The sequence below is a fragment of the Hyla sarda genome, chromosome 2 (assembly GCF_029499605.1).
Source record: "Hyla sarda isolate aHylSar1 chromosome 2, aHylSar1.hap1, whole genome shotgun sequence".
NCBI classification, from domain to species: domain Eukaryota; kingdom Metazoa; phylum Chordata; class Amphibia; order Anura; family Hylidae; genus Hyla; species Hyla sarda.
The window spans coordinates 459,597,602-459,624,526 of NC_079190.1; the positions used below are offsets into that span (position 1 = coordinate 459,597,602).

General features: G+C 46.7%; 1 protein-coding gene across 5 annotated transcripts in view; it reads left to right on the forward strand.

Moving 5' to 3' along the window:
- The window catches only part of USP25 (ubiquitin specific peptidase 25), a 149,928-nt gene that overhangs the window by 90,313 nt on the left and 32,690 nt on the right, over positions 1 to 26,925 (forward strand). For all 5 annotated transcript variants that reach the window (XM_056559404.1, XM_056559406.1, XM_056559408.1 and 2 more), the window contains 6 exons: positions 3,342 to 3,503; positions 12,014 to 12,216; positions 14,611 to 14,681; positions 15,661 to 15,889; positions 19,815 to 20,015; positions 20,454 to 20,593. In XM_056559404.1, the coding sequence (XP_056415379.1) occupies positions 3,342 to 3,503; positions 12,014 to 12,216; positions 14,611 to 14,681; positions 15,661 to 15,889; positions 19,815 to 20,015; positions 20,454 to 20,593 (1,006 nt within the window). The remainder of the gene's footprint in view (positions 1 to 3,341; positions 3,504 to 12,013; positions 12,217 to 14,610; positions 14,682 to 15,660; positions 15,890 to 19,814; positions 20,016 to 20,453; positions 20,594 to 26,925) is intronic.

The following is a 26,925-nucleotide window of genomic DNA, read 5'->3' on the forward strand; positions in this document are numbered from 1 at the left end:
CACGCTTCTTCTTGCTCCTGCTGCATCCTGCGTTACGCTGTGCGCAGTGACGTGACGTGCGCGAAGTGACGTCACCGTCAGTGCGCACAGTGACAGTTCAGGAGGACGCCACCGGAGCCAGATGTAGAGTGGATCCCGGGAACAGGTAATTATAAAACCGGGGATGGGGGAGGCAATGGGGTTGGGGGGGCGGTCGCGGTGCTGCGGGGGGGGGAGCGGTGGCGGTGATAGGTCTCAGGACCCCCGGACAGGCAGGGGGAGAGAAGCGGGTGGCAGCGGCGGTCTATGTCACCGCAAAAGCCACTGCAGTGCATTGATTTAAAGCGCCCGCTTTAAATCAATGATCTGCAGCGGTGTCGCGGGGGGATAAATAGCCGATAACTTATACCCGAATATCGGTATAAGTTATCGGCTATCGGCCCTAAAAAAACTATATCGGTCGATCCCTAGTGTGTGTGTGTGTATGTATATATATATATATATATATATATATATATATACATTTATTAGAGAGAGAGAGATAGATAGATACTATTAGGCTGGATTAATTTGTTTTTCCCACAACCCATTTAGTAGTACTATAGTAGTCATAAATTTATACAATAATATTGTCATCACACAACTCTTAAAGGGGTGTTCCGGACATAGACATCTTCTCCCCTATGCTTTGGATAGGGGAGAAGATGTCTGTGTCCGGAATACCCCTTCAACACTATGCATGGGTACCTAAAGGGGCACCCCGATTAAAAAAATTTTAATTAACCAGTGCCAGAAGGTTAGGCAGATTTAAAAAAATAAAATAAAAAAAAACTCAAGCCTTCCAGTACTTTTTAGCTGCTGTATGCCTTGGAAGAAGTCATGTAGTCCTTTCAGTCAGACTATCATTGTCACCTCTGTCCAGGTCAGGAACTGTTAAACGGAAAAAAAAAAAAAAATGTTTTCATATCACCTCATGCTAGAAAATTGATTTAATTGGAAAATCTTAGTCCTTCCAGGACTTAACAGCTACTATATACTACAGAAGAAGCTGTGTAGTTCTTTCCAGTCTGACCACAGTGCTCTCTGCTGTCACCTCTTTCTGTGTCAGGAACTGTCCAGAGCAGGAAATCCCTATAGTGAACAACTTCTGCTTTGAACAGTTCCAGATACGGACAAAGAGAGCACTGGCAGAAGAGAGCACTGTGGTCCGACTGGGAAAACGATGTGACTTCCTCTGTAGTATACAGCGACTGATACGGTTAAGATTTTTAAATAGACAACAGTTTATAAATCTGTAAAACATTCTGCCTCTAGTTGATTTGAAAAATTTTTTCCTGTTGAGCACACCTTTAACCCCGTCCTGGTACCTAGACGTACATTTACGACCTGTGTATGACCACGAGCATCAGAGCAGTGTTCGCGTCATACACTGCAGGCCCAGGCTGCTATCAGCAGCCGGGGACCTGCCGGTAATGGCCAACATCCGCGATCGCGCGGCTGTCCACCATTAATCCCTGCGGCAATGCGTATGTTAAAATAGATGACCAGATTGCCCGCAGGGATTTGATCATCTGTTATAGCGGCTGGAGGTTCCCTCACCTGCCTCCGGCCATCTCCTCGGGTCTTCTGCTATGGTCTGAGATTGAGCATTGGAGTTAAAAAATGTAAAAAAAAAAAAAAAAAAAAAAAGTGAAAAATCCCCTCCCCCATTAAAAATGAAAAGTGTCCCTTTTTCCCATTTTACCCCCAAAAAGTGTAAACATTATTTTTAGAAATCTATTTGGTATCACCGCGTGCATAAATGTCCAAACTGTCAAAAAATTATGTTAATGATCCCGTACGGTGAATGGCGTTAATGTAGAAGATTAAAAAAAAGGCTGCTTTTTTTGTCATATTTTATATATAAAAAGTGATCTAAAAGTTTTATATATGCAAATTTGTTATCTATTAAAAGTACAGATAAAGGCACAAAAAATGAGCCCTCATACCGCGCTATATACGGAAAAATGAAAGTTATAGGTGGTCAAAATATATTACTGATTTTGTACAAAAAGTTAAATTTTTTTAAGCGGTACAAAAATAAAGTATCTAGCCATGGGTATCATTTTAAGCGTATTGGCCCACAGAATAAAGAACACATGTCATTTGTACTGTAAAGTGTACAGCGTGAAAACGAAACCCTCCAAAATGTGCAAAATTGTGGTTTTCATTTAAATTTCCTCCCCAAAAAAAGAATTCTTTGCATTCGCCGTACATTTTTTGGTAAAATTAGGTTTCATTACAAAGTACAATTGGCCACACAAAAACAAGCCCTTATATGGGTCTGTAGATGGAAATATAAAAGAGTTATGGATTTTAGAAGGCGAGGGGGAAAAAACGAAAAGCAAAAATAAAATTGGCCTGGTCCTTAAGGTTAAAATGGGCCTGGTCCTTAATGGGTCAAAACCCCTTCCTGACCCATGACATACATGTACATCATGGGTCGGGTGGGCGGACATGACGGGGGCCCGTGGGTCGGGTCAGGTCATCGTCATGACCGGGAGATGTCCACTTCTATCAGCAGCGGACATCTGCCGGTAATGACTGACATCGGAGATCATGCCGATGTCCATCATTTAACTTCTTAAATAACGTGATCTATACAGATCATAGCATTGAAACATTAAATGCCACTAGTCCCTGGTGTCTAGTGGTCCCATAGTCCCACCCACTAGATGAGGTTTAAGAATGTAAGGAGGAAAAAAATGTGAGCCAGAAATCTAAATTTGCTGGGTCATGAAGGGGTTAAAGGGGTACTCCGGTGCTTAGACATCTTTTCCACTATCCAAAGGATAGGGAATAAGATGCCTGATCGCGGGAGTCCCGCTGCTGTGGACCCCCGTGATCTTGCACACCGCACCCCGTTTGTAATCAGTCCCCGGAGCGTGTTCGCTCCGGGTCTGATTACCGGCGACCACAGGGCCGACGGCGTGTGATGTCATGCCTCCGCCCCTCAATGCAAGCCTACGGGAGGGGGCGTGATAGCTGTCACCCCTTTAAGAGCATGAGCAAATCCACATAGCAAATTTCTGGCCAGTTCCTGACATGGACAGAGATGGCAGCAGAGAGCACTGTATCTGATTGGAAACACTACATGATTGCTTTACCAGCTGATAAGTACTGGAAGGCTTGTGATTAGAAAAAAAGAGCTAATTTTACAAAGTACAAATATATAACTAAGAAAATGATTAAGTCAACTGGTGTCAGAAAGTTATACAGAGTACTTTTAAATGTGGTTATTTGAGTTAACTGTGAGCTATGATAGAAAGTGTCCAATAATCCTATATTTATCCAATTGTTTTTTTTTTTTTTCTCTTTCACAGATATTTGAGCTACGGTTCTGGTCCAAAACGGTTCCCCCTGGCTGATGTGTTACAGTATGCCCTAGAGTTTGCATCCAGCAAACCAGTCTGCACTTCCCCTGTGGAGGATATTGATACAAGTGCCCCACCTAGTGGTTCTGTGGTCACACAGCCCATGCAGAGGTGAGTCTTGTGCTCCAAAGAAACTGTACAGTTATTTTTATTAATATTTTAGTATTAGGTTTTATTCCTGATCTTTAGTATAATCATACTGTAAGTCTGGGTGCTGAGACCCCTGCTAAGGCATTTGTCTTTACACCAATAGCATGTGTCTTCCACCAACTTCACTTTCTGCTTGTCAAAAACTGGTTAAACGAATACTGTATATGAAATAGTCGTGAAATGTTGGCGCCCCTGAAGTATTTCTCACAGAAAAGGTTTGCAGTAACACATGTTTTGATATACACATGTTTATTCCCTTTGTGTGTATTGGAACTAAACCAAAAAAGGGACGAAAAAAAGCAAATTGGACATAATGTCACACCAAACTCCAAAAATGGTCTGGACAAAATTATTGGCAGACCAAAGGCACACCCTTTGGAAAAAAAATAACTGAAATCAGTCTCTTCCTATGACTATCAATAAGCTTCTTACACCTCTCAGCCGGAATGTTGGACCACTCTTCTTTTGCAAACTGCTCCAGGTCTCTCTTATTGGAAGGCGCCTTTTCCCAACAGCAATTTTAAGATCTCTCCACAGGTGTTCAATGGAATTTAGATCTGGACTAATTTCTGCCACTTCAGAACTCTTCAGCGCTTTGTTGCCATCCATTTCTGGGTGCTTTTTTGTATGTTTAGAGTCATTGTCCTCCTGGAAGACCCAAGATCTCGGGCGCAAACCCAGCTTTCTAACACTGGGCTGTACAGTGCGACCCAAAGTCCATTTGTAATCCTCAGATTTCTTGATGCCTTGTACACATTCAAGGCACCCAGTGCCAGAGGCAGCCAAACAACCCCAAAACATCATTAAACCTCCACCATATTTCACTGTAGGTACTGTGTTCTTTTCTTTGTAGGCCTCATTCTGTTTTTGGTAAATCGTAGAATGTTGTGCTTTACCAAAAAGCTCTATCTTGGTCTCATCTGTCCACAAGATGTTTTCCCAGAAGGATTTTGGCTTACTCAAGTTCATTTTGGCAAAATGTAGTCTTGCTTTTTTATGTCTCTGTGTCAGCAGTTGGGTCCTCCTGGGTCTCCTGCCATAGCGTTTTATTTAATTTAAATGTCGACGGATAGTTCGCGCTGACACTTATGCTCCCTGAGCCTGCAGGACAGCTTGAATATCTTTGGAACTTGTTTGGGGCTGCTTATCCACCATCCGGACTATCCAGATTTTTTCTCTTCCGTCCATGTCCAGGAAGATTAGCTACAGTGCCATGGGTTGCAAACTTTATAATATTGTGCACCCTGGTCAAAGGCAAACTTAGATCTCCGGAGATGGACCTGTAACCTTGATATTTTTCCACAATTTTGGTTCTCAAGTCCTCGGACAGTTCTCATCTCCTTTCTGTTGTCCATGCTTAGTGTGGCACACACAGACACAGAATGCAAAGACTAAGTGAACTTCTCTACTTTTTATCTGCTTTCAGGTGTGATTTTTTTTTTTTTTATGTGTCCCACACCTGTTACTTGCCCCAGGTGAGTTTAAAGGAGCATCACATGCTTGAAACAATCTTATTTTTCCACAATTTGAAAGGGTGCCAATAATTTTGTCCAGCCCATTTTTGGAGTTTGGTGGGACATTATATGTGGTATAACATTAAAGGGGTTATCCGCTTGTCTTGGGGCCAAATGGCTATGTTGTGAGATTACCGTAACACTGTGGCTAGCTTTTTGTGAACTTGTATTTCCTGTTTGAGTTTTCTTCTTTTGACTACAAATCCCACAATTCTATTTTCCTCCCTTCCACACATCAGCCACCCCACCCATTGAAACAAAAGACCTGTGGTTTTCAATCAGGGTGCCTACAGCTGTTGCATTAGTTGCAGATTGATCCCTCCACCCATTGAAGCAGATAGACTCCCTGTCATCAGCTGACTAGTGAGTCAGGTCTCGGCCGCATTGCAAGCTGGGAAAAATCTGAGACAACAGTAATTTTGTATGCTGGTAAAAATAAATAGTGGGGTAAAAATTACAGAAGATTAGTGAGAAAACCATCACACACAGGTACAGGCACTATATTATGAACTATACTAATTTTACAGCCCCTATAGCATAGTCAAATAAAAATTATTCCTGGAATACCCCTTTAATTAAACCGCACAGTCAATGGCGTATATGTAAAAAAAAAAAAAAATACCAATACAAAAATAGTACCAATGAAAACTTCAGATCATTGTTATAGGGGTCAGAAGAGGACATTTTAATCCTACTAATTTTCTTGCATAAAGTTATAATTTCTCTATCGGCTCCATTGGGGGACACAGACCGTGGGTGTATGCTGCTGTCTCTAGGAGGTGTGACACTATGGTAATAAAAAAAAGTCTGCTCCTAGCAGCAGGATATACCCGCCTTCAGGCTTTGAGCTAATCAGTTTAAGCTTAGTGTCTGAAGGAGGTGGACGTGGTCTGGAATTCTCTCCAGACCAGGTCTTCTAATTTTTTCGTTTTCCTAGTATAGGGATGTGTTAGTTTTTTATTCCTTTTTCTTTCCTGTTTTCAGGTGGGGACTCAGGTTCCCTGTTTCCCCATTGCAAGTAAGGGGGCACAGACATTGCGTATATGCGCTGTTCACCCCCCTCGCCAACAGTCAGCGCCTGGGTTGGTACCTCATGGGTCCGGGTCCCCCTGTTTTTCCTGCTCGCCTCGCTCACGCATAGCAGCCAGGCGTGATGCAGGTAACTAAAGCTGACTGAAGACTTCACTGAAGACTCCATTAGGTAAGTTCTTCTGACTGAGGTAAGTACTTTCCCCTTTTTTCTCCTAGGTGCGGACTTGCAACCTCTGGAGACCCCCTTTTTTTGGCCCACCTTTTCAGGTTATGGGGCTGGCTTATACAGGGGCTGGACTTTTATTCTGGGGGAGCAGTGGCATCTCAGGGGGCATGTACTCTATGCTTTACATTGTGTATTTTCACTGTGTGTGTGGTTTCTGGTGACTGCGACTGAAGCGCCTTATAAGCTGCTGACATCCGCGGCACTGGTTCGGGCCGGGCGCTCTCCGCGCCGGCTTACTTTCACTTGCGCCGGCAGTCTCTGCCTGCGTATCGGCCGCCCGCTCTATTCCCCCGAGTGCATATGCGTCTGACATGTGCGCTCAGGACAAGGAGCGGGCGCCATTACAGCTTCTTCTCAGCCTGTCTGTAGCTCCGCCCACAGGACTGTCGGAGCTCTTCAGAGGCGCGAGGTAGCCTCCAATCAGCGCTGTGGGCGCGATTTTCTGTCAGAGGGGGCCAATTAGTTAGTGCCTCTGCTTCAGGCACGCCCCCCCCCCCCCCCCCCCCCCCCTCTACTATTGGCTGGCCTGTTTTCTCACACTAGCTGCACGGAGCCATTCTCCTCACTGCAGCTGCCAGGGGACACAGACTTGGGTGAGAAAGTTCCTGTCTTTTTTTCTCATAATATCCGTACCCAGGGCTGTTCCTCCCTCTAAACAGAAACCTGGAACGTCAGTGACTTCTTTTGTATGTAAGCACTGTAGTACCAAGATGCCTGGCTCACTTGCCCTGCCTGCTCCCTCTGGTACCCCCTGATGCCCTTTCGGTTCCGGTGGATTCAGCCGCTCCACCTGCCTGGGTTTCTTCCCTGACCCAGTATATGGCTGACTTGACCCAAGTCTCCCGTTCAGTGGCTGAGGCCTCCCGGGAAGTGGTGTTTGCCTTGAAAGGGGTCTTCCCTGCTGAGAGGGCCCGCTCTTCGTCTCCACATACTTCACGCTTTCACAAGCGTACTAGGGGTGCCTCGTCTGACTCTTCCACTGAGTCTTCAGATAGATGTGAGCGCTCCCCTCGTGGGTCCCGCCCCCCCCCCCCCCCCCGGCATCTGGGCACAAACGTCGCTCCCCCAGAGGACGTTCTCGGAGTTGCCGCTCTGCCACGCCAGAGCCGCGTACCCGGTCAGGGTCGCCCCCCTCCAGGACTGCCTCTACCCGTTCACATTCTCCTGGTGAACTGGCGGACGAGGCTTCCGAGCTGGCATCTGACTCAGAGGACTGCTCGGACTCATTTGAAACGGTGAATTCATTGGTGACTGCCATAAGAGACACCTTTCACTTAGAGGACCCAGGATGTTCGGATGTCACTCCAGGAGTATCCTTTCATCGTGCTAAGCCAGCACCTCAAAGGTTCAGCTCTCAACCTGACTTTGACGACATTCTGGAATCTGCATGGAAACATCCAGACAAGAGGTTCCCGGGAATCAAGACGATTCAAGAACGTTACCCATTTGACAAGGACTTTGTCACTAAGGTGGTTTCCCCTCCCTCAGTGGATCCACCAATCTCCCAGCTCTCTAAGGCGACTACACTGCCTCTGGCAGATGCGGCTGCCTTCAAGGATCCCACGGACAAGAAGGTAGAATCCTTAGTGAAGTTTGCCTCTGAAGCAGCTGGCTCTTCTCTTCTTCCCATCTTCGCCTCGACATGGGTGTCCAGGGCCCTGTTGGAGTGGTGCCAAAAGCTCCATCAGGGTATCTTAGCGGGATCCCCCCCAGAGGATCTATCGGCTATGGCTCTCCAATGCTCTAAAGCTGGGGACTTCCTGTGCGCAGCTTCCATGCAGTCAGCCTGTTGTTCTGCCTTTGCTGTGGGTCACCTAGCGGCTCTCCGCCGCTCTATGTGGCTTAAAGTTTGGAATGCGGATGCCACTTCCAAAAGGTCTCTCACTGAGCTTCCTTTTACGGGTGGCCGTCTTTTTGGCAAGCGCCTTGATGAAATTATCTCTTAGGCGACGGGAGGTAAGAGTTCCTTGTTGCCTCAAAATAAGGCTCGCCCTACTTCCCAAAGGAAGTCCTTTTCCTTTTGGTCCTTTCGGACCTCTGGCTCCAGCAAAGGGTCCGGGCAGGTGCCTTCGCGGGACAAGAAGGCTCACTCGTTCCGGGCACTCCCATCTTGGAAGTCGGACTCCAACCGGTCCGGCCGTTTTGCTCCCAAATCAGGCAACCGCAAACCCACTTCTGCATGAAGTGAGGCCCCCACCCGCAGTTTTTACTTGGGTGGGAGGTCGTCTTACTTTTTCGAGACATCTGGACCTCACACATTCAGGACTCTTGGGTCAGGGACGTGGTGTCTAACGGTTACCGAATCGAATTTGCCTCCCTTCCGAGGGATCGCTTTTTTTGATCCCGGGCCCCCCGGTCTCCTTCTCTGGCGAAGAGGCTCTCCAGTCTCTGCTTCTCCAGGGGGTTATCGTTCCCGTTCCTCCAGGGAACGGTTTCGGGGTTTCTATTCCAATCTTTTTTGTGGTTCCCAAGAAGGACAGTTCTGTGCAACCAATCTTAGACCTCAAGCGTCTCAACCGTCATCTTCTTATCCGCCACTTCCGAATGGAATCTCTCTGTTCGGTGGTGGCGTCCCTGGAACAAGGAGTTCCTTTCATCGGTGGACATCAAGGATGCATACCTCCATGTGCCAATATTTCCGGGCCATCATCGGTACCTCCGCTTTGCGGTTCCGGAGGGCCGTTTTCAATTCGTAGCCCTCCCCTTTGGTCTGGCCACGGCTCCTCGGGTCTTTACAAAGATCCTTGCTCCAGTGATGGGCCTGTTACGGTCGAGGGGAATCTCGTGATAACCTACCTGGACGACCTTCTCATCAAGGCTCCAACTCTGGAGAATCTGGACGTCACTCTCCACACTCTGGATCGCTTTGGGTGGATGGTCAACCCGGACAAGTCAGTCCTCCGTCTTACCCATTCTCTAACCTTCTTGGGACTTCGCTTTGACACGGCCTCTGCCCGAATTTGCCTCCCGCCGGACAAACGTCTGGCACTTCTGTCGTGGGTCCGCTCCCTTCGGACCCAGGTCTCAGTCCCCATCCGCACTTGTATGGAAATCCTGGGTCGGATGGTGGCAACCATGGAGGCCGTACCCTTTGCCCAGTTTCATTATCGCCCCCTTCAACTGGCGATTCTCTCTTGATGGGACAGGTCTCCTCTGTCCCTCGATCGTCAGATTGTTCTCCCTCGCAGGGTCCGTCAGGCTCTGTTGGCTCTGCTCTCCCCTTCTTCTCCAAGGGCGGTCATTTCTTCCCCTTCACTGGCAGGTAGTTACAACGGATGCCAGCCTGTTGGGCTGGGGTGGCATGTTCAGGGATTGGACGATTCAGGGACTCTGGTCTTCCCGAGAGACCCTTCTTCCGATAAGCATATTGGAATTACAGGCGATTCTTCTTTGTCTTCTTCATTGGGAGTCCAGTCTTCAGTCCCGTCCTGCCCGCGTCCAGTCGGACAACGCCACGGCTGTGCCGTACATAAATTGACAGGGCGGCACTCGCAGCTCGGCAGCCATGGCCGAGGTGACCAAGATTCTCACCTGGGCGGAAAGCAAGGTTCCGGCCATTTCGGCGATTCACATTCCGGGAGTACTCAACTGGGAAGCAGACTTCCTCAGTCGGTCCACACCCGACCCCGGTTAGTGGTCTCTACATCCAGATGTCTCCGCGCAACTCTGCGACCTCTGGGGCATTCCGGACGTGGACCTCTTCGCGTTCCGGGACCCTCAGGCTCTGGCCGTGGACGCCCTAGTGATTCCTTGGGCGGGGTTTGCCCTACCCTATCTGTTCCCTCCCCTTCCGCTCCTTCCCAGGGTGCTGAGGAAGCTCAAAACAGAGGACATCCCCGCCATTCTGGTAGTTCCAGATTGGCCCCGAAGGTCTTGGTATGCCGACGTAGTCAGGCTCCTGGACGACGCTCCACTGCGCCTTCCGCTCTGTCCGGACCTGCTCTCTCAGGGTCCTCTTTGCCACCCCAATTTACAGTCGCTGCATTTGATGCCGTGGCTGTTGAGACCGCGGTTTTGAGGGCCCGCGGGTTCTCTTCCCAAGTCATTCACACCATGCTCAGGGCTCGTAAGGCCTCCTCCACAAGAATTTACCACTGTACTTGGCGGTATCATTTTCGTTGGTGTGAAGCTCAGGACTAATCCCCGGTAACCTTCTTAGTTCCTCTTCTCTCCTTTATGCAGTCGGGTTTGGAACTGGGGTTGTCTCTCAGTTCCCTTAAAGGTCAGGTTTCGGCCCTTGCTATTCTTTTCCAGCGGCCCCTGGCTTCTAATTCTCATGTCCGGACCTTCCTTCATGGAGTGGCGCATGCTGTCCCTCCTTATCGGTCATCCTCTCCCCCTTGGGACTTGAATTTGGTTTTGAGTGCCCTCCAGAGTGAACCCTTTGAACCCCTTAGAGAGGGGTCTCTCCGCCTCCTTTCTTGGAAAGTGGCATTTCTTCTTGCTATCACCTCCATCCGGAGGGTGTCTGAATTGGCAGCTCTCTCCTGCCATTCTCCGTTTCTGGTGATCCACCAGGACAAGGTTGTTTTCGGGCTAAACCCTTCCTTTTTGCCTAAGGTGGTTTCGGCCTTCCATCTCAATGAGGACATCGTCCTCCCGTCTTTTTGTCCTGCTCCTTCTCATCCTAAGGAGCGCTTACTACACAAGCTGAATGTAGTTTCGGCTGTTCGGTCTTATCTCTCCATCACTTCTTCATTTCGTCAATTTGATTCCTTTTTCGTCCTTACGGAAGGTCGTTGTAAGGGACAACCTGCTTCCAAGGCCACCGTTTCTCGGTGGATTCGGTCCGCCATTTCGGAAGCCTATAGCTGTAAGGGGAAGATTCCTCCTTTCAGGGTTGTGGCTCATTCTACCCTTTCTGTTGGGGCATCCTGGGCTCTCCAGAATACGGCCTCGGCCTCACAGATTTGCAAGGTGGCTACCTGGTCGTCTTTGCACACTTTCTCGAGGTTCTAACGAGTTCATAACTTCGCATCGGCTGATGCTAGTCTGAGTTGTAAAGTGTTGCAGGCGGCAGTGGATCAGCAGTCTGCCTGACTGCTTATCTGCCCACCCAAGGGACGGCTTTGGTACGTCCCACGGTCTGTGTCCCCCAATGGAGCCAATAGAGAAAAGGAGATTTTTCTTTACCGTAAAATCTCTTTCTCAGAGGATCCATTGGGGGACACAGCTCCCGCCCTTTTTTGGGGGGTTTCCTTTGGTTCTCTGTCCGAGGGTGTGTTCGGTTATGTTTTTTTCTTCTGGTTCTCGGACAGTTTGGGTTTATTCTTGACCTGTTGGTCTCCTCCTATTGCTCTGGAACTTAAACTGATTAGCTCAGGGCCTGAAGGCGGGTATATCCTGCTGGGAGGAGCTGACTTTTTTTATTACCATAGTGTCTCACCTCCTAGAGACAGCAGCATACACCCACGGTCTGTGTCCCCCAATGGATCCTCCGAGAAAGAGATTTTACAGTAAGTAAACAAAAATCTCCTTTTTTTAACAGAAATAAAACAAAATCATTTTTGCCATCCTTCAGATAATGCAAATGTTTGAAAGTATTCAAGTGCAAAAACATGGCTTCTGCATCTACTAAAACTTTTCCTGCAAAAAAGCAACAAAAACAACTAATCATATTTATACATAGAGTAAAAACTGCAAAAATCAAAAAATTGTTCTAGTCCTCCAGGTGTTCACAACCATTTGTGTCCTTTTAGCACAATGGAACATCAAGGGTCATCTTCATCCAATGAGACACAAGGCAACCAGCGCTCCGTCATTCACAAACCATTCACACAGTCCAGGATACCTCCAGACTTACCAATGCACCCAGCACCGCGCCATATAACAGACGAGGAGCTGACAGTATTAGAGGGTTGTTTGCACCGGTGGAGAACAGAAGTGGAAACTGATACAAGAGGTACAGAGGCCTTTACATTAACATTATTACTGTATAATTTCTTGTCCGATATGCAAACCATAGTACCTCATGTGTTTATATACAGGGATATGCATAGACATGTGGTCCTAGCAGATCTTTGGTCAAGGACTTTTGTTTAAAAAAAAAAAAAAGTCGAGGGATTCATTTTCCCTTTTTTATTCAGCTTTAAGATAAGCAGCATCAGAGGAATCTGGCAGCTACCTTTCATTGCTAAACCTGCAAATTACTGGGAAATTGGTTTGACCAGGCGATATCCATTGACTGTCTACCGTATATACTCGAGTATAAGCCGAGGCCCCTAATTTCACCCCAAAAACCCAGGAAAAATTATTGACTCGACTATAAGCCTAGGGTGGGAAATAAATCATCCCCCCCTGTCATCATCCAGACCCCCGTCATTAACACACCCTCATCATCACCCTGTCATTATCACCCCGATTATCATCACCCTGTCATTTTTACCCCCTTCATCACCCCCCCTTCATCATCCCCCCCCCTTCATCATCCCCCCCCCTTCATCATCCCCCCCCTTCATCATCCCCCCCCCTTCATCATCCCCCCCCCTTCATCATCCCCCCCCTTCATCATCCCCCCCCCTTCATCATCCCCCCCCCCCTTCATCATCCCCCCCCCTTCATCATCCCCCCCCTTCATCATCCCCCCCCTTCATCATCCCCCCCCCCTTCATCATCCCCCCCCCTTCATCATCCCCCCCCCTTCATCATCCCCCCCCTTCATCATCCCCCCCCTTCATCATCCCCCCCCTTCATCATCCCCCCCCCCCTTCATCATCCCCCCCCCCTTCATCATCCCCCCCCCTTCATCATCCCCCCCCCTTCATCATCCCCCCCTTCATCATCCCCCCCCCTTCATCATCCCCCCCCCCTTCATCATCCCCCCCCTGTCATCATCCCCCCCCCCTTCATCATCCCCCCCCCTTCATCATCATCCCCCCCCTTCATCATCCCCCCCTTCATCATCACCGCCCGTCAATCCCTTCATCAGTGGTCTTCAACCTGCGGACCTCCAGATGTTGCAAAACTACAACTCCCAGCATGCCCGGACAGCCATCGGCTGTCATCTGGAAACATCTGGAAGTACGCAGGTTGAAGTCCACTGCGGCCTTTGTCATCATCCAGACCCCCCTTTAGTTTTCTACTCGCCTCCCTCGGTGGGAAGGGAGGGTGAGCTGGTCCGGGCCATCTATGCCGCAGGGACCGTCCGGTGTGGAGGGTTAGTCGTTCCGGCCTGTCCATTTTCACCGGGAGGCCCTCTTCTCCGCTCCAGGCCGGCCACGCACTGGTGACGTTGCCTTGACGACGACACACAGGGACGTCCGTGCGCAGCAGACGTACCTGCGCATGAACGTCCCTGTGCGTCGTCGTCAAGGCAACGTCACTAGTCCGGGGCCGGCCCAGAGCGGAGAAGAGGGCCTCCCGGTGAAAATGGACAGCCCGGAACGACTAACCCTCCCCACCGGACGGTCCCTGCAGCATTGATGGCCCGGACCAGCTCACCCTTCCTTCCCACCGAGGGGAGGTGAGTAGAAAACTAAAAGGGGGGTCTGGATGATGAGTGGTCTTCAACCTGCGGAGCTCCAGAAGTTTCAAAACTACAACTCCCAGCATGCCCGGACAGCCGATAGCTTTTCGGGGATGCTGGGAGTTGTAGTTTTGAAACCCCTGGAGGTCCGCAGGTTGAAGACCACTGACAAGGGATTGACAGGCAGAGAGTTTACTAGAGTATAAGCCGTGGGGGTCGTTTTTAGCACGAAAAATTGTGCTGAAAAACTTATATTCGAGTATATACGGTATATCTTACATTTCAAAATAACCTTATATGAAGCATTCCGGGAATTTTTATTTATTTACTTAAGTCAGGCTGTTAGAAAATAATTAGGCTCTTATATATGCCTTGTGCTTGCCTGTTTTAGCTGATATGGCAGACATATTTATTCCTATTTCAAAATAGAAATGTTTTCCTAATTCTACCATAATCACCAGACTCCAGCAACCAGAACCCTAAAAAGCTAAGTGGGTGGGTGTCCAATGCTTTTTCTTATTCTAAGCATTTTTGGCCATGTTTTGGCTATGATTTTTAATAAGTCACTGTAAAATAAAACTTTTTCCTGCAATTGGCTCAATTTTTGTAGAATATCCTGTGAAAACGCTATAAATGATCTAAGTCTGGAATAACTCTCTTTATATACATTACTTTAAAAGCTTCAGTGTTGTGCACTGAAGAGTAACACTTGCTCATGTGAAGGGGATATTGTAGGCCTTTTATTAGTTTTATTGTAATGTTATAATTCATTATTACAGTCATAAATTACCTAAAACTTTAACGCATTTTCTGTAAATCTTGTGTTCCCAGACCTTCAGGACAGCATAGGCAGAATACATCGGACCATAGAACTTATGTATTCGGACAAGCTGATGACACAGGTAAGTTATCATATCCTTGGTAAAGACCCCAGTTCTTTATCAGTGGTGATTACAGCAGTCGGACCCCCACTGACTGGACACTTATCATCAATCCTAGGTGATACGTTTTGATCATAGGAAAGCCTCTTTAAGGGCAAAATTGGCAATGCAACGTTTCATGCTAATGGTAGTGACATCTTAGATCCTGTCTGAGTAGCTATCACTAAATTAAATTTCCCTATTCCCCCTCCCCCTCTGTCCCTGACACAAACTACGTCCATCCCTGTCTTTATTTTTCCCTAAATCCCCATAAAAATACCTTTTTGTTGCACAGCTGCAGGAGCTCAGAGGTGAGCTCTCTGGTGAGGGCAGGAAGTGGGCGGCCCCCGCCAGGCGCGATGTCATCTGAAGCCTGACCAGGGCTCGCTTCCGCCCGTCTCCACTCTCTCTCCTGCAGCTCATGAGCTGCAATGAATGAGGAGAGGGAGATGCAGGGAGGCGGGGATATCTAAATTTTGCGCGCCGCACGTGCGCTGTGCTCGCTCTGTCTGTATAGGAAACAGGCAGAGAGCGAGCACAGCGCGCGGTGCGCAAAATTTTAATATCCCCGCCCCCCTGCATCTCCCTCTCCTCATTCATGTGAACGCGCGTTCCGGACCATGCTGTGCCACGCTGCCCGGCTAGTGTTGGTCCGAACATGATCAACGTCAGGAGGGGGTTGGTAAGTAATCCTGAGCCATATAGGGGGACACCTAGTGGCCAGGTTTTCAAATGTAAAAAAAACACATATAGCATGATTTTTTTTTTTTTTAAATAAAATATATTAGAAACATTTTTGTTTTTACATAATCTATTTTAATAAAAAAAATATTTTTAATGAGAGTACCCATTTTAAATCCTGTCTAATGTTTCTATGTACAGGTGACAATCTTTTTAGGTGACATCATTTTCTTAATTTTCATATTTTTTACATTTATTTTATTTTTTTTTTTAAACTCAGGTCCCTTACCGGTTACACGCTGTCTTGGTGCATGAAGGGCAGGCCAATGCAGGTCACTACTGGGCTTATATATTTGATCACAATGAAAAGCGATGGATGAAATACAACGACATCTCTGTTACCAAATCGTCTTGGGAAGAGCTGGAGCGGGATTCCTTCGGAGGTTACAGAAATGCCAGCGCCTACTGTCTGATGTACATAAATGACGGCGAGCAGCATTTGATACAAGGTAATGGTCGCATGTGACCTCAGTTGTATGTGAATGAAGACTGGTGTTCCTTTACAAACTGTGTGCAGGGAAGTTCACTTCGTTATCAGTGGTCTTATTCTGCAAGGAATGTGGCGGTCTATAGATGGTCTTATGCTGCGGGGACTTGGGTACCGTTACGAGCAGTATATATGTGTACATGGTGATCTTCTTGCTCTCCTGGTTGAGTTTCTTCTGCCCTTCCTCCATAGGGAAAAGTCTCAACTTGCATTGACTTCTGGACTCCTAAGCAGGGATACTTTCAGTGTAAATCAGTGTTTCCCATTCAGGGTGCCTCTAGCTGTTGCAGTACTACAACTCCCAGCATGCCCGGACAGCCTCCGGCTGTCCGGGCATGCTGGGAATTGTAGTTTTGCAACAGCAGGAGGCACCCTGAATGGGAAACGCTTGGTTAGGCCGCGTTCACATGGCTAACCAAAAATCTAAAACTTTTAAAACCATATCTTTAGAATAAGGGATTGTTTACTGCACCGGAGTACCCCTTTAAGGCATGTCTGGTAGTAAGCCGCAAAAGTGTCTAAATTACATAAATGTGATGCACAGCATGTGTGCCATTTTTTTTTATTTTTTATTTTTTTTTCAGTGCAATAAGTGTGTCCAAATTCTGGTGTATTCTTAATAGGAAATCTGCCCCGCTGTTTGTGTTGTCTTCTCTCCCCATATACAGATAGTAATGGTAATCTCCTATTAGATAGACTGTTACCACTTTCTATATACCGATGCATCCAGAGAGGAAACCGACAGGATCTTTCCTGTATTCCGTCCTCTTCCTCAGAGAATCGCTGTGATGTCATCATGACGGTCATCCTGAGAAAGCCCCTAAATGCCGAATCAGCAACTTCTACATTAGGGAACACGATATGAGTGTGATGTTTATGCTTATTAGTGACAGGCAGGAAGAGGTTAAGGAATATCCTAAATGATGCAAAACCTTCCTTTTTTTATTTTAATTTTTTTTACCTTTTAGCCATTTTATCTTTCAGTCCTGACCAGTGGAAATCCATAAATCATTTTTCAGGCTGTCACTAACACTGTGAGACCCCGGGGGGGGGGGGGGGGGGGGGTAAATATAGAAGAACATAACACAAATTGACATTCCAGCAATCTTTTGCTCGTGACATGCTGCGAGATGGATGTTTTCCTTTGGGCAAATAAAAATAAATAAAAAATAGCTACTATATATTGATACAAGCAGTATATTCTGTACATAGGTTTAGTCTTCTTGAAGGGAATGTCTCAGTAGTTCGAGATAATTCAGCAGATTGTTAGATGCCAGTGATGTTGACATAAAGATCTGTAGACCAGGATCACGTGTCGGCATTGTGGCATTCACAGGTTGTTTTGTGGTGGATGTTACAATATACCCTGGCTCAGCCGGTGACTTGCTGAACGGGCAGTCACTGAATGCCATCTACGAAACATCTACGGTCAAACCCTTCCGCAATCAGAAACTTATCCCCTATTATGTGGATAGGGGATACGTTTTTTATTTCGTCCTTGTACCACTTTAAGGTTACATGGTGATTTTGGCAGCAATAGGGTTGGCATGACCAAAGATCTTTGTGTCGCACTGTATGGTTCTCAAGGGTGGTGTTGCAATAGTCCAAGAAAGTAATCGGAGATGGATTTCTTGTGACTGTTGGGTCACGATCACTGACTCTTGTGGATTGCCCTTTTTGGGAGCACCACAGCTATCTTTGGTTGCACAACCCAGGTTACAGCCGAAATTGCCTATTAGCCCAGAGTTAGGAGCCTCTGTTCTACTGGGGTTTGTCTGTACACGCTGCTGCTTCTCTCTCATTTACCAACTTTACTAGGTAAAGCAGAATTGTGATTAAACTTGTAAGGCTGATTCACACTACGTGATCTCTTCCTGGAGATATTCCGGGAGAAAATTCTGTCTGAAACTGGTGCAGTCAAAGCAATCCAGCACTAGGACCGCTCGGACATGCGCCAGCTCTATAGACGGCAGCGCAATTCCAAGCATATTCCACTTAAAGAATGAGCATGTTTCTTCTTTCGGCGGAGTCTTGGGTCCTGAATTTCTGCTGTGCAAATTCTGTATTGTAAAAAGTGCAGCAGAATCTCATCAAGAATAATCGGAGGCCACTGCAGCGTATTTTCTAAGCAGAATTCCACTTGGAAAATTCGTAGTGTGAATGAGCACTTAGGGGGGTTTCTCACTGTGTTGTTGTTCCCATTTAACATACATGTTTTCTACACTTTAAAAGGAAAAAAAAATTATACATTAACAGATGCTAAAAACAGATGTATTCTTTAGGTGTTATATGTATGCCATACAGCAAATCTGATTCCTATTGACTTACATTATAAAAAGTCAATACAATAATAATAATGGTTTGCAATGTATACTTTTTTTCTTTTGCCATACAAAATAGTGTACAGTAGTTGACTACATTTTTCTATGCAGCTAGACGGGAGCGCTGCCATTGCAGCGTGTTAAATACTGATCTTTAAACATAGCGTCTACCCTCTGACACCCCCGGCGGTTATGTCCCTTGGCTACATGAAATACTAAATGGGATTATCTGTCAACTGCTGGGAAGGACATTGTGACGCTCATGTGTTGTTTATAAAGGGGTCCACTGACCTATAATTGCTATATATGAGTTGGGGTCCACTGACCTTAAGTCACCACTTATGATATATTGTGTCGGTGTGTGAGTGTTAAAACACTTTAATAGGAGTAACATCCATTATTGTACTCTTGCCCCCCTTTATTCCCCTGAGGAAGCAGGTGTCATTTGAATGACAGACATCTGCAGAACCGCGTCGGGACTGGGGTTCATGCATAGGACTCACAACTCTTAGTGATAGGAACAGTTTACCTGCATGTGTTTGTGGATCTGTTCCATGTATATTATGTATCTATAAGTGTTTTTTTTTTTTCCTTGTCTTTGTGTAACCTTTGGATTTATCTAATTGATTCTGATATACTAATACTTGAGGACCTGTATTACTTACCATAGTAATATCACGTTTGGGACCGCCAAGAGCACGGGTCAGTGGTACTATTAGTCCTAGGCGGACTATGAGAATAGTTTTACGATTATTTGCTTTTTCCTTAGTTGGTATTCACATGATTTGAGTGAGGGTGGTTTATACCAGTAATAAAATAAAAGTTAAGTTTTAAGTACCTATTTTTTCCTTTTTGGGATTCTATGTGACAGCTATTTTAAACGTAATGTAATGGAAACAGTAAATTGGAGTGAAAACTGCAGTGTGAACCCACACTTAATTGGACAAAATTTTTATTTTGGTGTCTTACCCCTGTATGCCAGCCAAGGTGTTGATTGGCATGTTGGCACCCACCACATATTCTGAAACTGAAAGGACACTGGCATCTAACAGGAGGAGTCCTATGCCTTAGTAATGCCACTTGGATGCCGCAGGCAGTATGCATGTTAGGGCTGACTCTACTTGTCAATGGTTCTGGCGCAGTTTCTAAAACGTTTCATCTCTGTGGCATAAAGGGGGGAGATTCATCGAAACCTTTTGTAAAGGAAAGTTGAGCAGTTACCAATAGCAACCAATCAGATTGCTTCTTTCATTTTACAAAAGGGCCTGTGAAAAATGAAAGAAGCAATTTGGTTGCTATGGGCAACTGGTTGACTTTTCCTCTACACAGGTCTTGATGAATCTCCCCCAAAGAGTACAGCGTGGTGCGGAAACCAGCCAACTTGTACTATTGTGTTCTACTTGACATTACTTGGTTGTATTCTTTTTTTTTTTTTTTTCTGACCCATTGCAGTAGAATATTGTATCATGCTCGTTGTCTCCAAGAAGTTACTTTTATATTGCTGTTGCACATGGTTCCAGTTGTTTGTCTTTCATGTAAAAAGAAAAAGTTTTTATGTCTTTCTAGAGGAGTACGATAAAGAGACCGGTCAGGTCCTTACTGGGATGGACACCTTACCACCAGATTTAAAGGAATTTGTCAAGGAAGACAACAGAAGGTTCGAAAAGGAGCTTGAAGAGTGGGACAAGGAGCAGCTCCGAAAAGCTGAACAAGAGAAGATGCTGCTTGCTCAGAAGACCTTAAAGCCACCTCCGACATCAGTTCCTGGTACTAGACCCAAGAGGCAATAGGGCGGTGTTCAGTAATGGGAGATATTACTTTAGTATGTCACTAAAACCTGATAAAGAAGACCTCAAAGTCTTGACTGGCAGATCTAGCCATCTAACTATATAGAATGACTTACACATGTCAGTGGTGTTTTCTATGGGGTTATTCTTGGGTTAGATCAGTGTTCTCCAAACTTTGGACCTCCAGATTTCGCAAAACTACAACTACCAGCATGCCAGGACAGCCAAAGGCTGTCCGGTCATGCTGGGAGTTGTAGTTTTGCCTACAGCTGGAGGCACACTGGTTGGAAAGCACATGACCGGTGTGCCGATAGTTTCTTTCATGTCGTGTTTTGTGTATGCATGAGCCGCATTGGTTACTGTAGAATTCTTTCTAGATTGATAGGTATTAACCATTCATATTTGTATCTTTCCCCAGCTCCATTGAAAGACCCCGAGTACATGGAGCAACCCACCAGAGCCGATCTATCCACACAGATTAAGGAAGAAACCACTAGTGCGATCACCCTTGCAGTCACCGAGTCTGAAGACAAAGGTCCTGAGGCCGTCATGCAAATGGTTAGAGGAATATTCAACAGTTACTTGCACTAAGGACATGTATGATGTGTTGAAAAACCTGTGTAACATAACATATAAAGGTCACAGCTCCAGGGCTCGGAGTACAGACAGGCCTTGACATTTTTTTTTTTTTTATTGACCTATAAGAAGAAGCCCTGTGAGGATAAACAGTGGTTGATCTCAAACTTTAATTCTTGTACCTATACTCTTAAACAGATAGGTTAAACTACAGTGTGTCTCTTATATCGTGCTAAGGAAATCCTCTAAGACCTTTTTCAGGCGGCGGAATTTCTGAGCGTAATCCTGCAGAAATATTCTGTTGTAGCAGAGTCCTATTGTTTTAACTCCTTGGGGACGGAGGGCGTATCTATAAGCCCTCAGCCCACTACCTTTCTATAACGCGCACGGCACTGATCGCGCTGCTGCACGCTATTAAGCCTTTAGACACTGCGTTCAAAGTTGAACGGCGCATCTAAAGTGAAAGTGAAGCACTGCCAGTTAGCTCAGGGGGCTGTTTGGGATCGCCGCGATGAATTTGCAGCATCCCAAACAGCTGTAAAGACAGCAGGAGGGTCCCTACCTGCCTCCATGCTGTCCGATCGCCGCATGACTGCTCAGTGCCTGAGATCCAGGCATGAGCAGTCAAGCGGCAGAATCATTGATCAATGGTTTCCTATGAGAAACCATTGATCAATGTAAAAGATCAGTGTGTGCGGCGTTATAGCCCCCTATGGGAGCTAGAACGTTGAAAAAAAAAGTGAATAAAGATCATTTAACCCCTTCCCTAATAAAAGTTTGAATCACCCCCCTTTTCCCAATAAAAAAAAAAACCTGTGTAAATAAAAATAAACGTGGTATTGCCGTGTGCGGAAATGTCCGAATTATAAAAATTAAACCGCACAGTCAATGGCGTAGGCCGGTAAGTAGACAGCTCTCACCTCTCACTGGACACAGGTGTGCACAGACTGGCGGAAGCGCAACCGCCCAATACAGCAAACAAGAGAGAACGTCCAGCACTCGATGTCCGTTGCAATAGTGTTTATTGGCATAAAAGCAGATACATGAACAGGACAGAGCGTAAGCCTACGCGTTTCAGGTAACAAGACCCTTAGTCATGGCACAGTTAATGGCGTACGTGCAAAAAAATTCCAAAATTGCGTCTTTTTTGGTCACTTTTTATGTCATGATAAAATGAATAAAAAGTGATCAAAAAGTCCGATCAATACCTAAATGGTACCGCTAAAAACTTCAGATCACAGCGCAAAAAATGAGCCCTCATATCACCCCATATGCATAAAAATAAAAAAGTTATAGGGCTCAGAAGATGACAATTTTAAACGTATAAATTTTCCTGCATGCCGTTTTGATTTTGCCGTACTTCTGGAAAAAATCATACCTATATAAGTAGGGGATCATTTTAATCGTATGGACCTACAGAATAAAGAGAAGGTGTCATTTTTACCATAAAATGTACTGCGTAGAAACGGAAGCCCCCAAAAGTTACAAAATGGCATTTTTTTCTTCAATTTTGTCGCATAATGATTTTTTTTTTCAGTTTTGCCGTAGATTTTTCGGTAAAATGACTGATGTCATTACAAAGTAGAATTGGTGGCGCAAAAAATAAGCCATCATATGGATTTTTAGCTGCAAAATTGAAAGAGTTAGGATTTTTAAAAGGTAAGGAGGAAAAAACGAATGCAAAAACTGGAAAACCCTCCGTCCCCAAGGAGTTAAATAGGTTTCTGCTGCATCTTGGACACGCAAAATTTCCATGGCGGAAACATCTGCTACAAATCTGGCCTTCACAGAAACAGAGACAACTCAACTCTTTCTCCAAAATTGGTTCGAATATGCATTGCCGTCTATGGAGACGGCTTCTTTCTGAGCGGTTCTAGCGCCGGAATGTTGTGCCAGCGCTCGCTATTTCTGGACTAACATTCTGCCATGTGAACCCTGACTCAGAACCTGGTAATTCATATCCATAGTTGACCCAGTGTTCCATTTCACCTCAGTTGAAGTTACTGTGGTCCAGGAAGGATATATAGAGAGTTGTTTGATAAGCTACTTTAGAACTGGTTTGCTATAGCAGGGACATGAAAGAAAAATGTAAGTTCACCATTAATCTTATCCCTTACTAATAAATCAGATGCTCTACAGGGTTAAGAAATTACTTTTCTCGTTCGGCTTCATTGGGGGACAGAGAGACCGTGGGTATATGCTGCTGCCACTAGGAGGCTGACACTAGGCAACAAAAAGAAAGTCTGCCCCTCCCAACAGGATATACCCGCCTACAGACTCGGAGCTATCAGTTTTATGTTAGTGTCCGTAGGAGGCAGACACAGGTCTTGAGTTCTCCAGACCTGGTCTTTTACTTTCTTATTTTTTAGTCTAGGGATGTGTATGTAGATTGTTTTCTCTCTTTTTAGGTGGGGTTTCAGGAGCATAGCGCTCACTGTTCCCCCATTTGTGAAGAAGGGGCACAGGCATAGAGTTATGCACTGTCAACTGCTTCTCGCCACCGGTCAGCACCTGGGGTTGTACCTTGGGTCCTGGTCGGTCCCCCCCCACACACACAAACCTTCCCTGCTCCTCTTGCTGTCTCAGCTTTCAGCTTGGCATGAATGATGCAGGTGCTTAATAGCTGGCTGAAGACTTTGGTAGGGACAAGGGTGAGTGTCCCCCCCCCCCCCCCCCCCTTCCCCCTCTTTTTTCTGGGGCCTTTTATTGTGGTTATCAACCTCTGTAGTCCCGCTCTTTTGCGCCCACTCCTTCAAACCCCATGTTCCAGGGACCGGTTTCCCCTTCTCTGCCATCCTGAAGTCTGGGGTGCTCTGTCAGTTTCCGGGGCCAGATCTCTTTATCCAGGTGCATTTTTCAGAGCCCCACAGCCCACAGTTCCTCTTGTATAAGCGAGCGGTGCGCTTGCCACCTCTACCTTCAATCTATGTGCCCCTTCCTGTCGGCCGGCAGTTTACGTTCACTTTCGGCCTCCTCCACGTGTGAGGCGACCAAAGTGCAGGGGGTCACTAATTGAGGCCTTATGGCTGCATTTAGCTCCGCCCACTCACCGCCAGCCAGGCATATCGGCAGGGGTCCCGCCCCCCTTCTCACCACATCCTATTACCTTCTCACCACATCCTATTACCTTTCAGCGCTCACACTGGGAGGTCATTAACTCCTTTCAGTGCGGTGCATGTGCTGCATGGGGCATTTCTGTGTGCCTCCCTCCAATGAGGGACAGGCTGGATCTGGCTCTGCCCCCCTTTTCTTTAGGCTTAGCCCTCCCCTCTCTCGCTCTCTCTCTCTCTCTCTCTCCTGGACAGAGTGCTCTTCACACTACAGTCTGCTTCTCCTCTTCATCTGTGGGACACAGAAACCGGGTGAGACTGCTCCATTTTCTTTTTCTATCTTCCTTTTTGCTTGCACCTATTTCAGAACCCAGACCCAACCACCCCCTCCAGACAGGTCACAGCGGCCTTGGTCACTTATTACTCTTGTGTGGGCTGCAAAACTAAACTGCCTGGTTGTTCTGTTGAAACCACCTGTCCTGCCTGCACCACTGCACGCCCCAGCCCTCCAGGTTCTTCCTCCCATTGTGTCCCCCCCCCCCCCCCCCCCCTCCAAAATGGGTTTACTACCCCTCTGTCTATTTCCGAACTGGCGCATTCCAAGATGACTGCATCGGAGAGATCTTCCTTACGCCAGACCTCCGGAGAGGCTCGCTCCCCTTCCCCTGATCCTTGTTTCTGGCTCTTCTCCGGAATACTGGGTCTCACTCTTCCTCCCTGGACCCCCGGAAGCGCCACTGCTGTAGGGGTTGCTCTCCTGGTACATGGTGGACAGCTTGGTGTCAGCCATCAGGGACACCTTTCCCCTAGAGGACCCCAAAACTTCGGACCCAGCTCCAGAAGTTTCCTTTCATCGCTCCCTGCTCTCCTAAGGTATTCAGCTCTCATGCTGAATTTGACACCTTACTAGAAATGGCTTGGAAGCATACAGAAAAAACGCTTTCACGGGACTAAGAAGGTTCAGGTGCAGTTTCCCTTTGCCCAGGACCTTATTGCAAAATGGACATCACTGCCGGCTGTGGATCCTCCCGTTTCCTGTCTGTCGAAATCTACTACTCTACCATTGACTGATGCAGCATCCTTTAAGGACCCGGCAGACAAGAGGATTGAGAATCTGGCCAAGTTCGCTTTTGAAGTGGCGGGTTCATCCTTGCTTCCTGCTTTTGCTTCTGCTTCGGTGTCCAAAGAGATCTGCAACCTCTGGGGCATTCCGGACGTGGACCTCTTCGCGTCTCGCCACAACCAGAAAGTTCCTTGCTTTGTTGCAAAGTCCCGAGATCCTCTGGCCCTAGCCATAGACGAATTAGTGATCCCCTGGCCGCACTTTGTCCTCCCCTATCTCTTCCCTCCTCTTCCTCTACTTCCCAGGGTCCTGAGGAAACTCAAAGTGGAGGACATCCCTGCCACGCCTTCTTTCCATTTTGCAGTCTGGGCTGGAACAACGCTTGGATCTCAGTTCCCTTAAAGGTCAGGTGTCGGCTATCTCCATTCTCTTTCAGCGCCCCTGGCGTCTGACCCTCGCATCCGCACTTTTCTGCAGGGTGTAGCTCATGCGGCTCCACCGTACATATCCCCTACTCCTCCATGGGATCTGAATCTGGTTCTCAGTGCTTTGCAGGGTACTTCCTTTGAACCTCTCCGGGACGTTTCTCTTCTTGTCCTTTCCTGAAAGGTACCCTTCCTCATTGCGGTCACTTCTATTAGGAGAGTTTCGGAGCAGACGGCTCTCTCCTGCCGTTCCCCCTACCTGGTCTTGCACCAGGACAAAGTTGTTTTCCGTCCGGTCCCATCCTTTTTTTCCTAAGGTGGTCTCCGCCTTTCACCTAAATGAGCATATCGTCCTCCCGTCCTTTTGCCCAGCTCCGTCCCATCCCAGGGAACGGTTGCTTCATGGTCTTTACGTGGTAGGGGCCATTCGGATTTACCTTTCGGTCACTTCATCCGTTCGTCAGTGTGACTCTTTCTTTGTGCTTACGGAGGGTCGTCGTAAGGGATTTCCTGCTTCGAAGGCGACCATTTAGCGGTGCATCCATTCTGCCATCTCGGTAGCTTACGGCTTCCGGGTCTCAGCTGAATCCACTCTTCCGTCGAGGCCTCTTGGGCTCTCCGCTACAGGGCTTCAGCCTTTCAAGTCTGTAAGGCAGCCACCTGGTCGTCCTTGCACACTTTTACAAAATTTTACCAGTTGCACTCTTTTTTCATCCAGTAACGCTAGTTTGGGTCGCAAGGTGTTGCAGGCGGCTGTGGCCCAGCCTTCCACCTGAGTATCTTGGGTTCTCTCCCACCAAGGGGACTGCTTGGGTACGTCCCACGGTCTCTGTGTCCCCTAATGGAGCCGAACGAGAAAAGTAGATTTTTATGCTTAACGTAAAATCTTTCTCTCGGAAGATCCAAAGGGGGACACAGTACCCACCCATTTGTTCTGGTGTCCTTGGTTCGGTTGCCTGTCCAAAGGTTGGTTCGGTTATTTTTTTGTCTGTGGTTTCCTCGGACAGTTACTGTTTTTTTTTTTTCCCTGTCGGTCCTCTCCTACCGCATTGGGGCTAAACTGATAGCTCAGAGTTTGTAGGCAAGGTATATTCTGCTGGGAGGGGCCGACTTTCTTTTTGTTGCCTAGTGTCAGCCTCCTAGAGGTGGCAGCATATACCCATGGTATCTGTGTCCCCCAATGGATCCTCCGAGAAAGAGATTTTACTGTAAGCATAAAAATCTAATTTTTTACCCTACAAGGCAAGTGTTCTGCATCTTCACCATTTGAGTGGATTAAGGTTATAGGTTCCTATAGCCATAATAGAATTATATGCATTAGAAAAACTTAAGATTATATATTGCCACAAAGATTGGCCTGTAAGAGTCTAACCTCTGGGACCTTCACTAACACCTAGAGCAAAAGGGTTCACCACCCCTGTAACTTCTCGTAAAATTATGGCTTCTCCTGGTGCAAATGGGACTTTGTTGCAATACCAGAGTCGGATCAGCCAAAGTGAGGGCACATTTTCACTATGGAATTTCTGTTGCTGCAGCCTCTAATTTTTTTTAATTTTTTTTTTTTTGCACACTACTGAATTTACGCGGGAGAAATTTCTGCTGCAGAAATTCAAATTCCATACGAGGCCAAAAGAATGAGCACGTTCATTCTTTCGGCTGATCAGCTAGAATATTAATTGTTGTTAATGGTGACAGCACATGCACAAAATATTCTGGGTGGATGCTAATTTTACTGCCTGTGTTATCTCTGTCTTCTCTATTAGTCATGATATTATT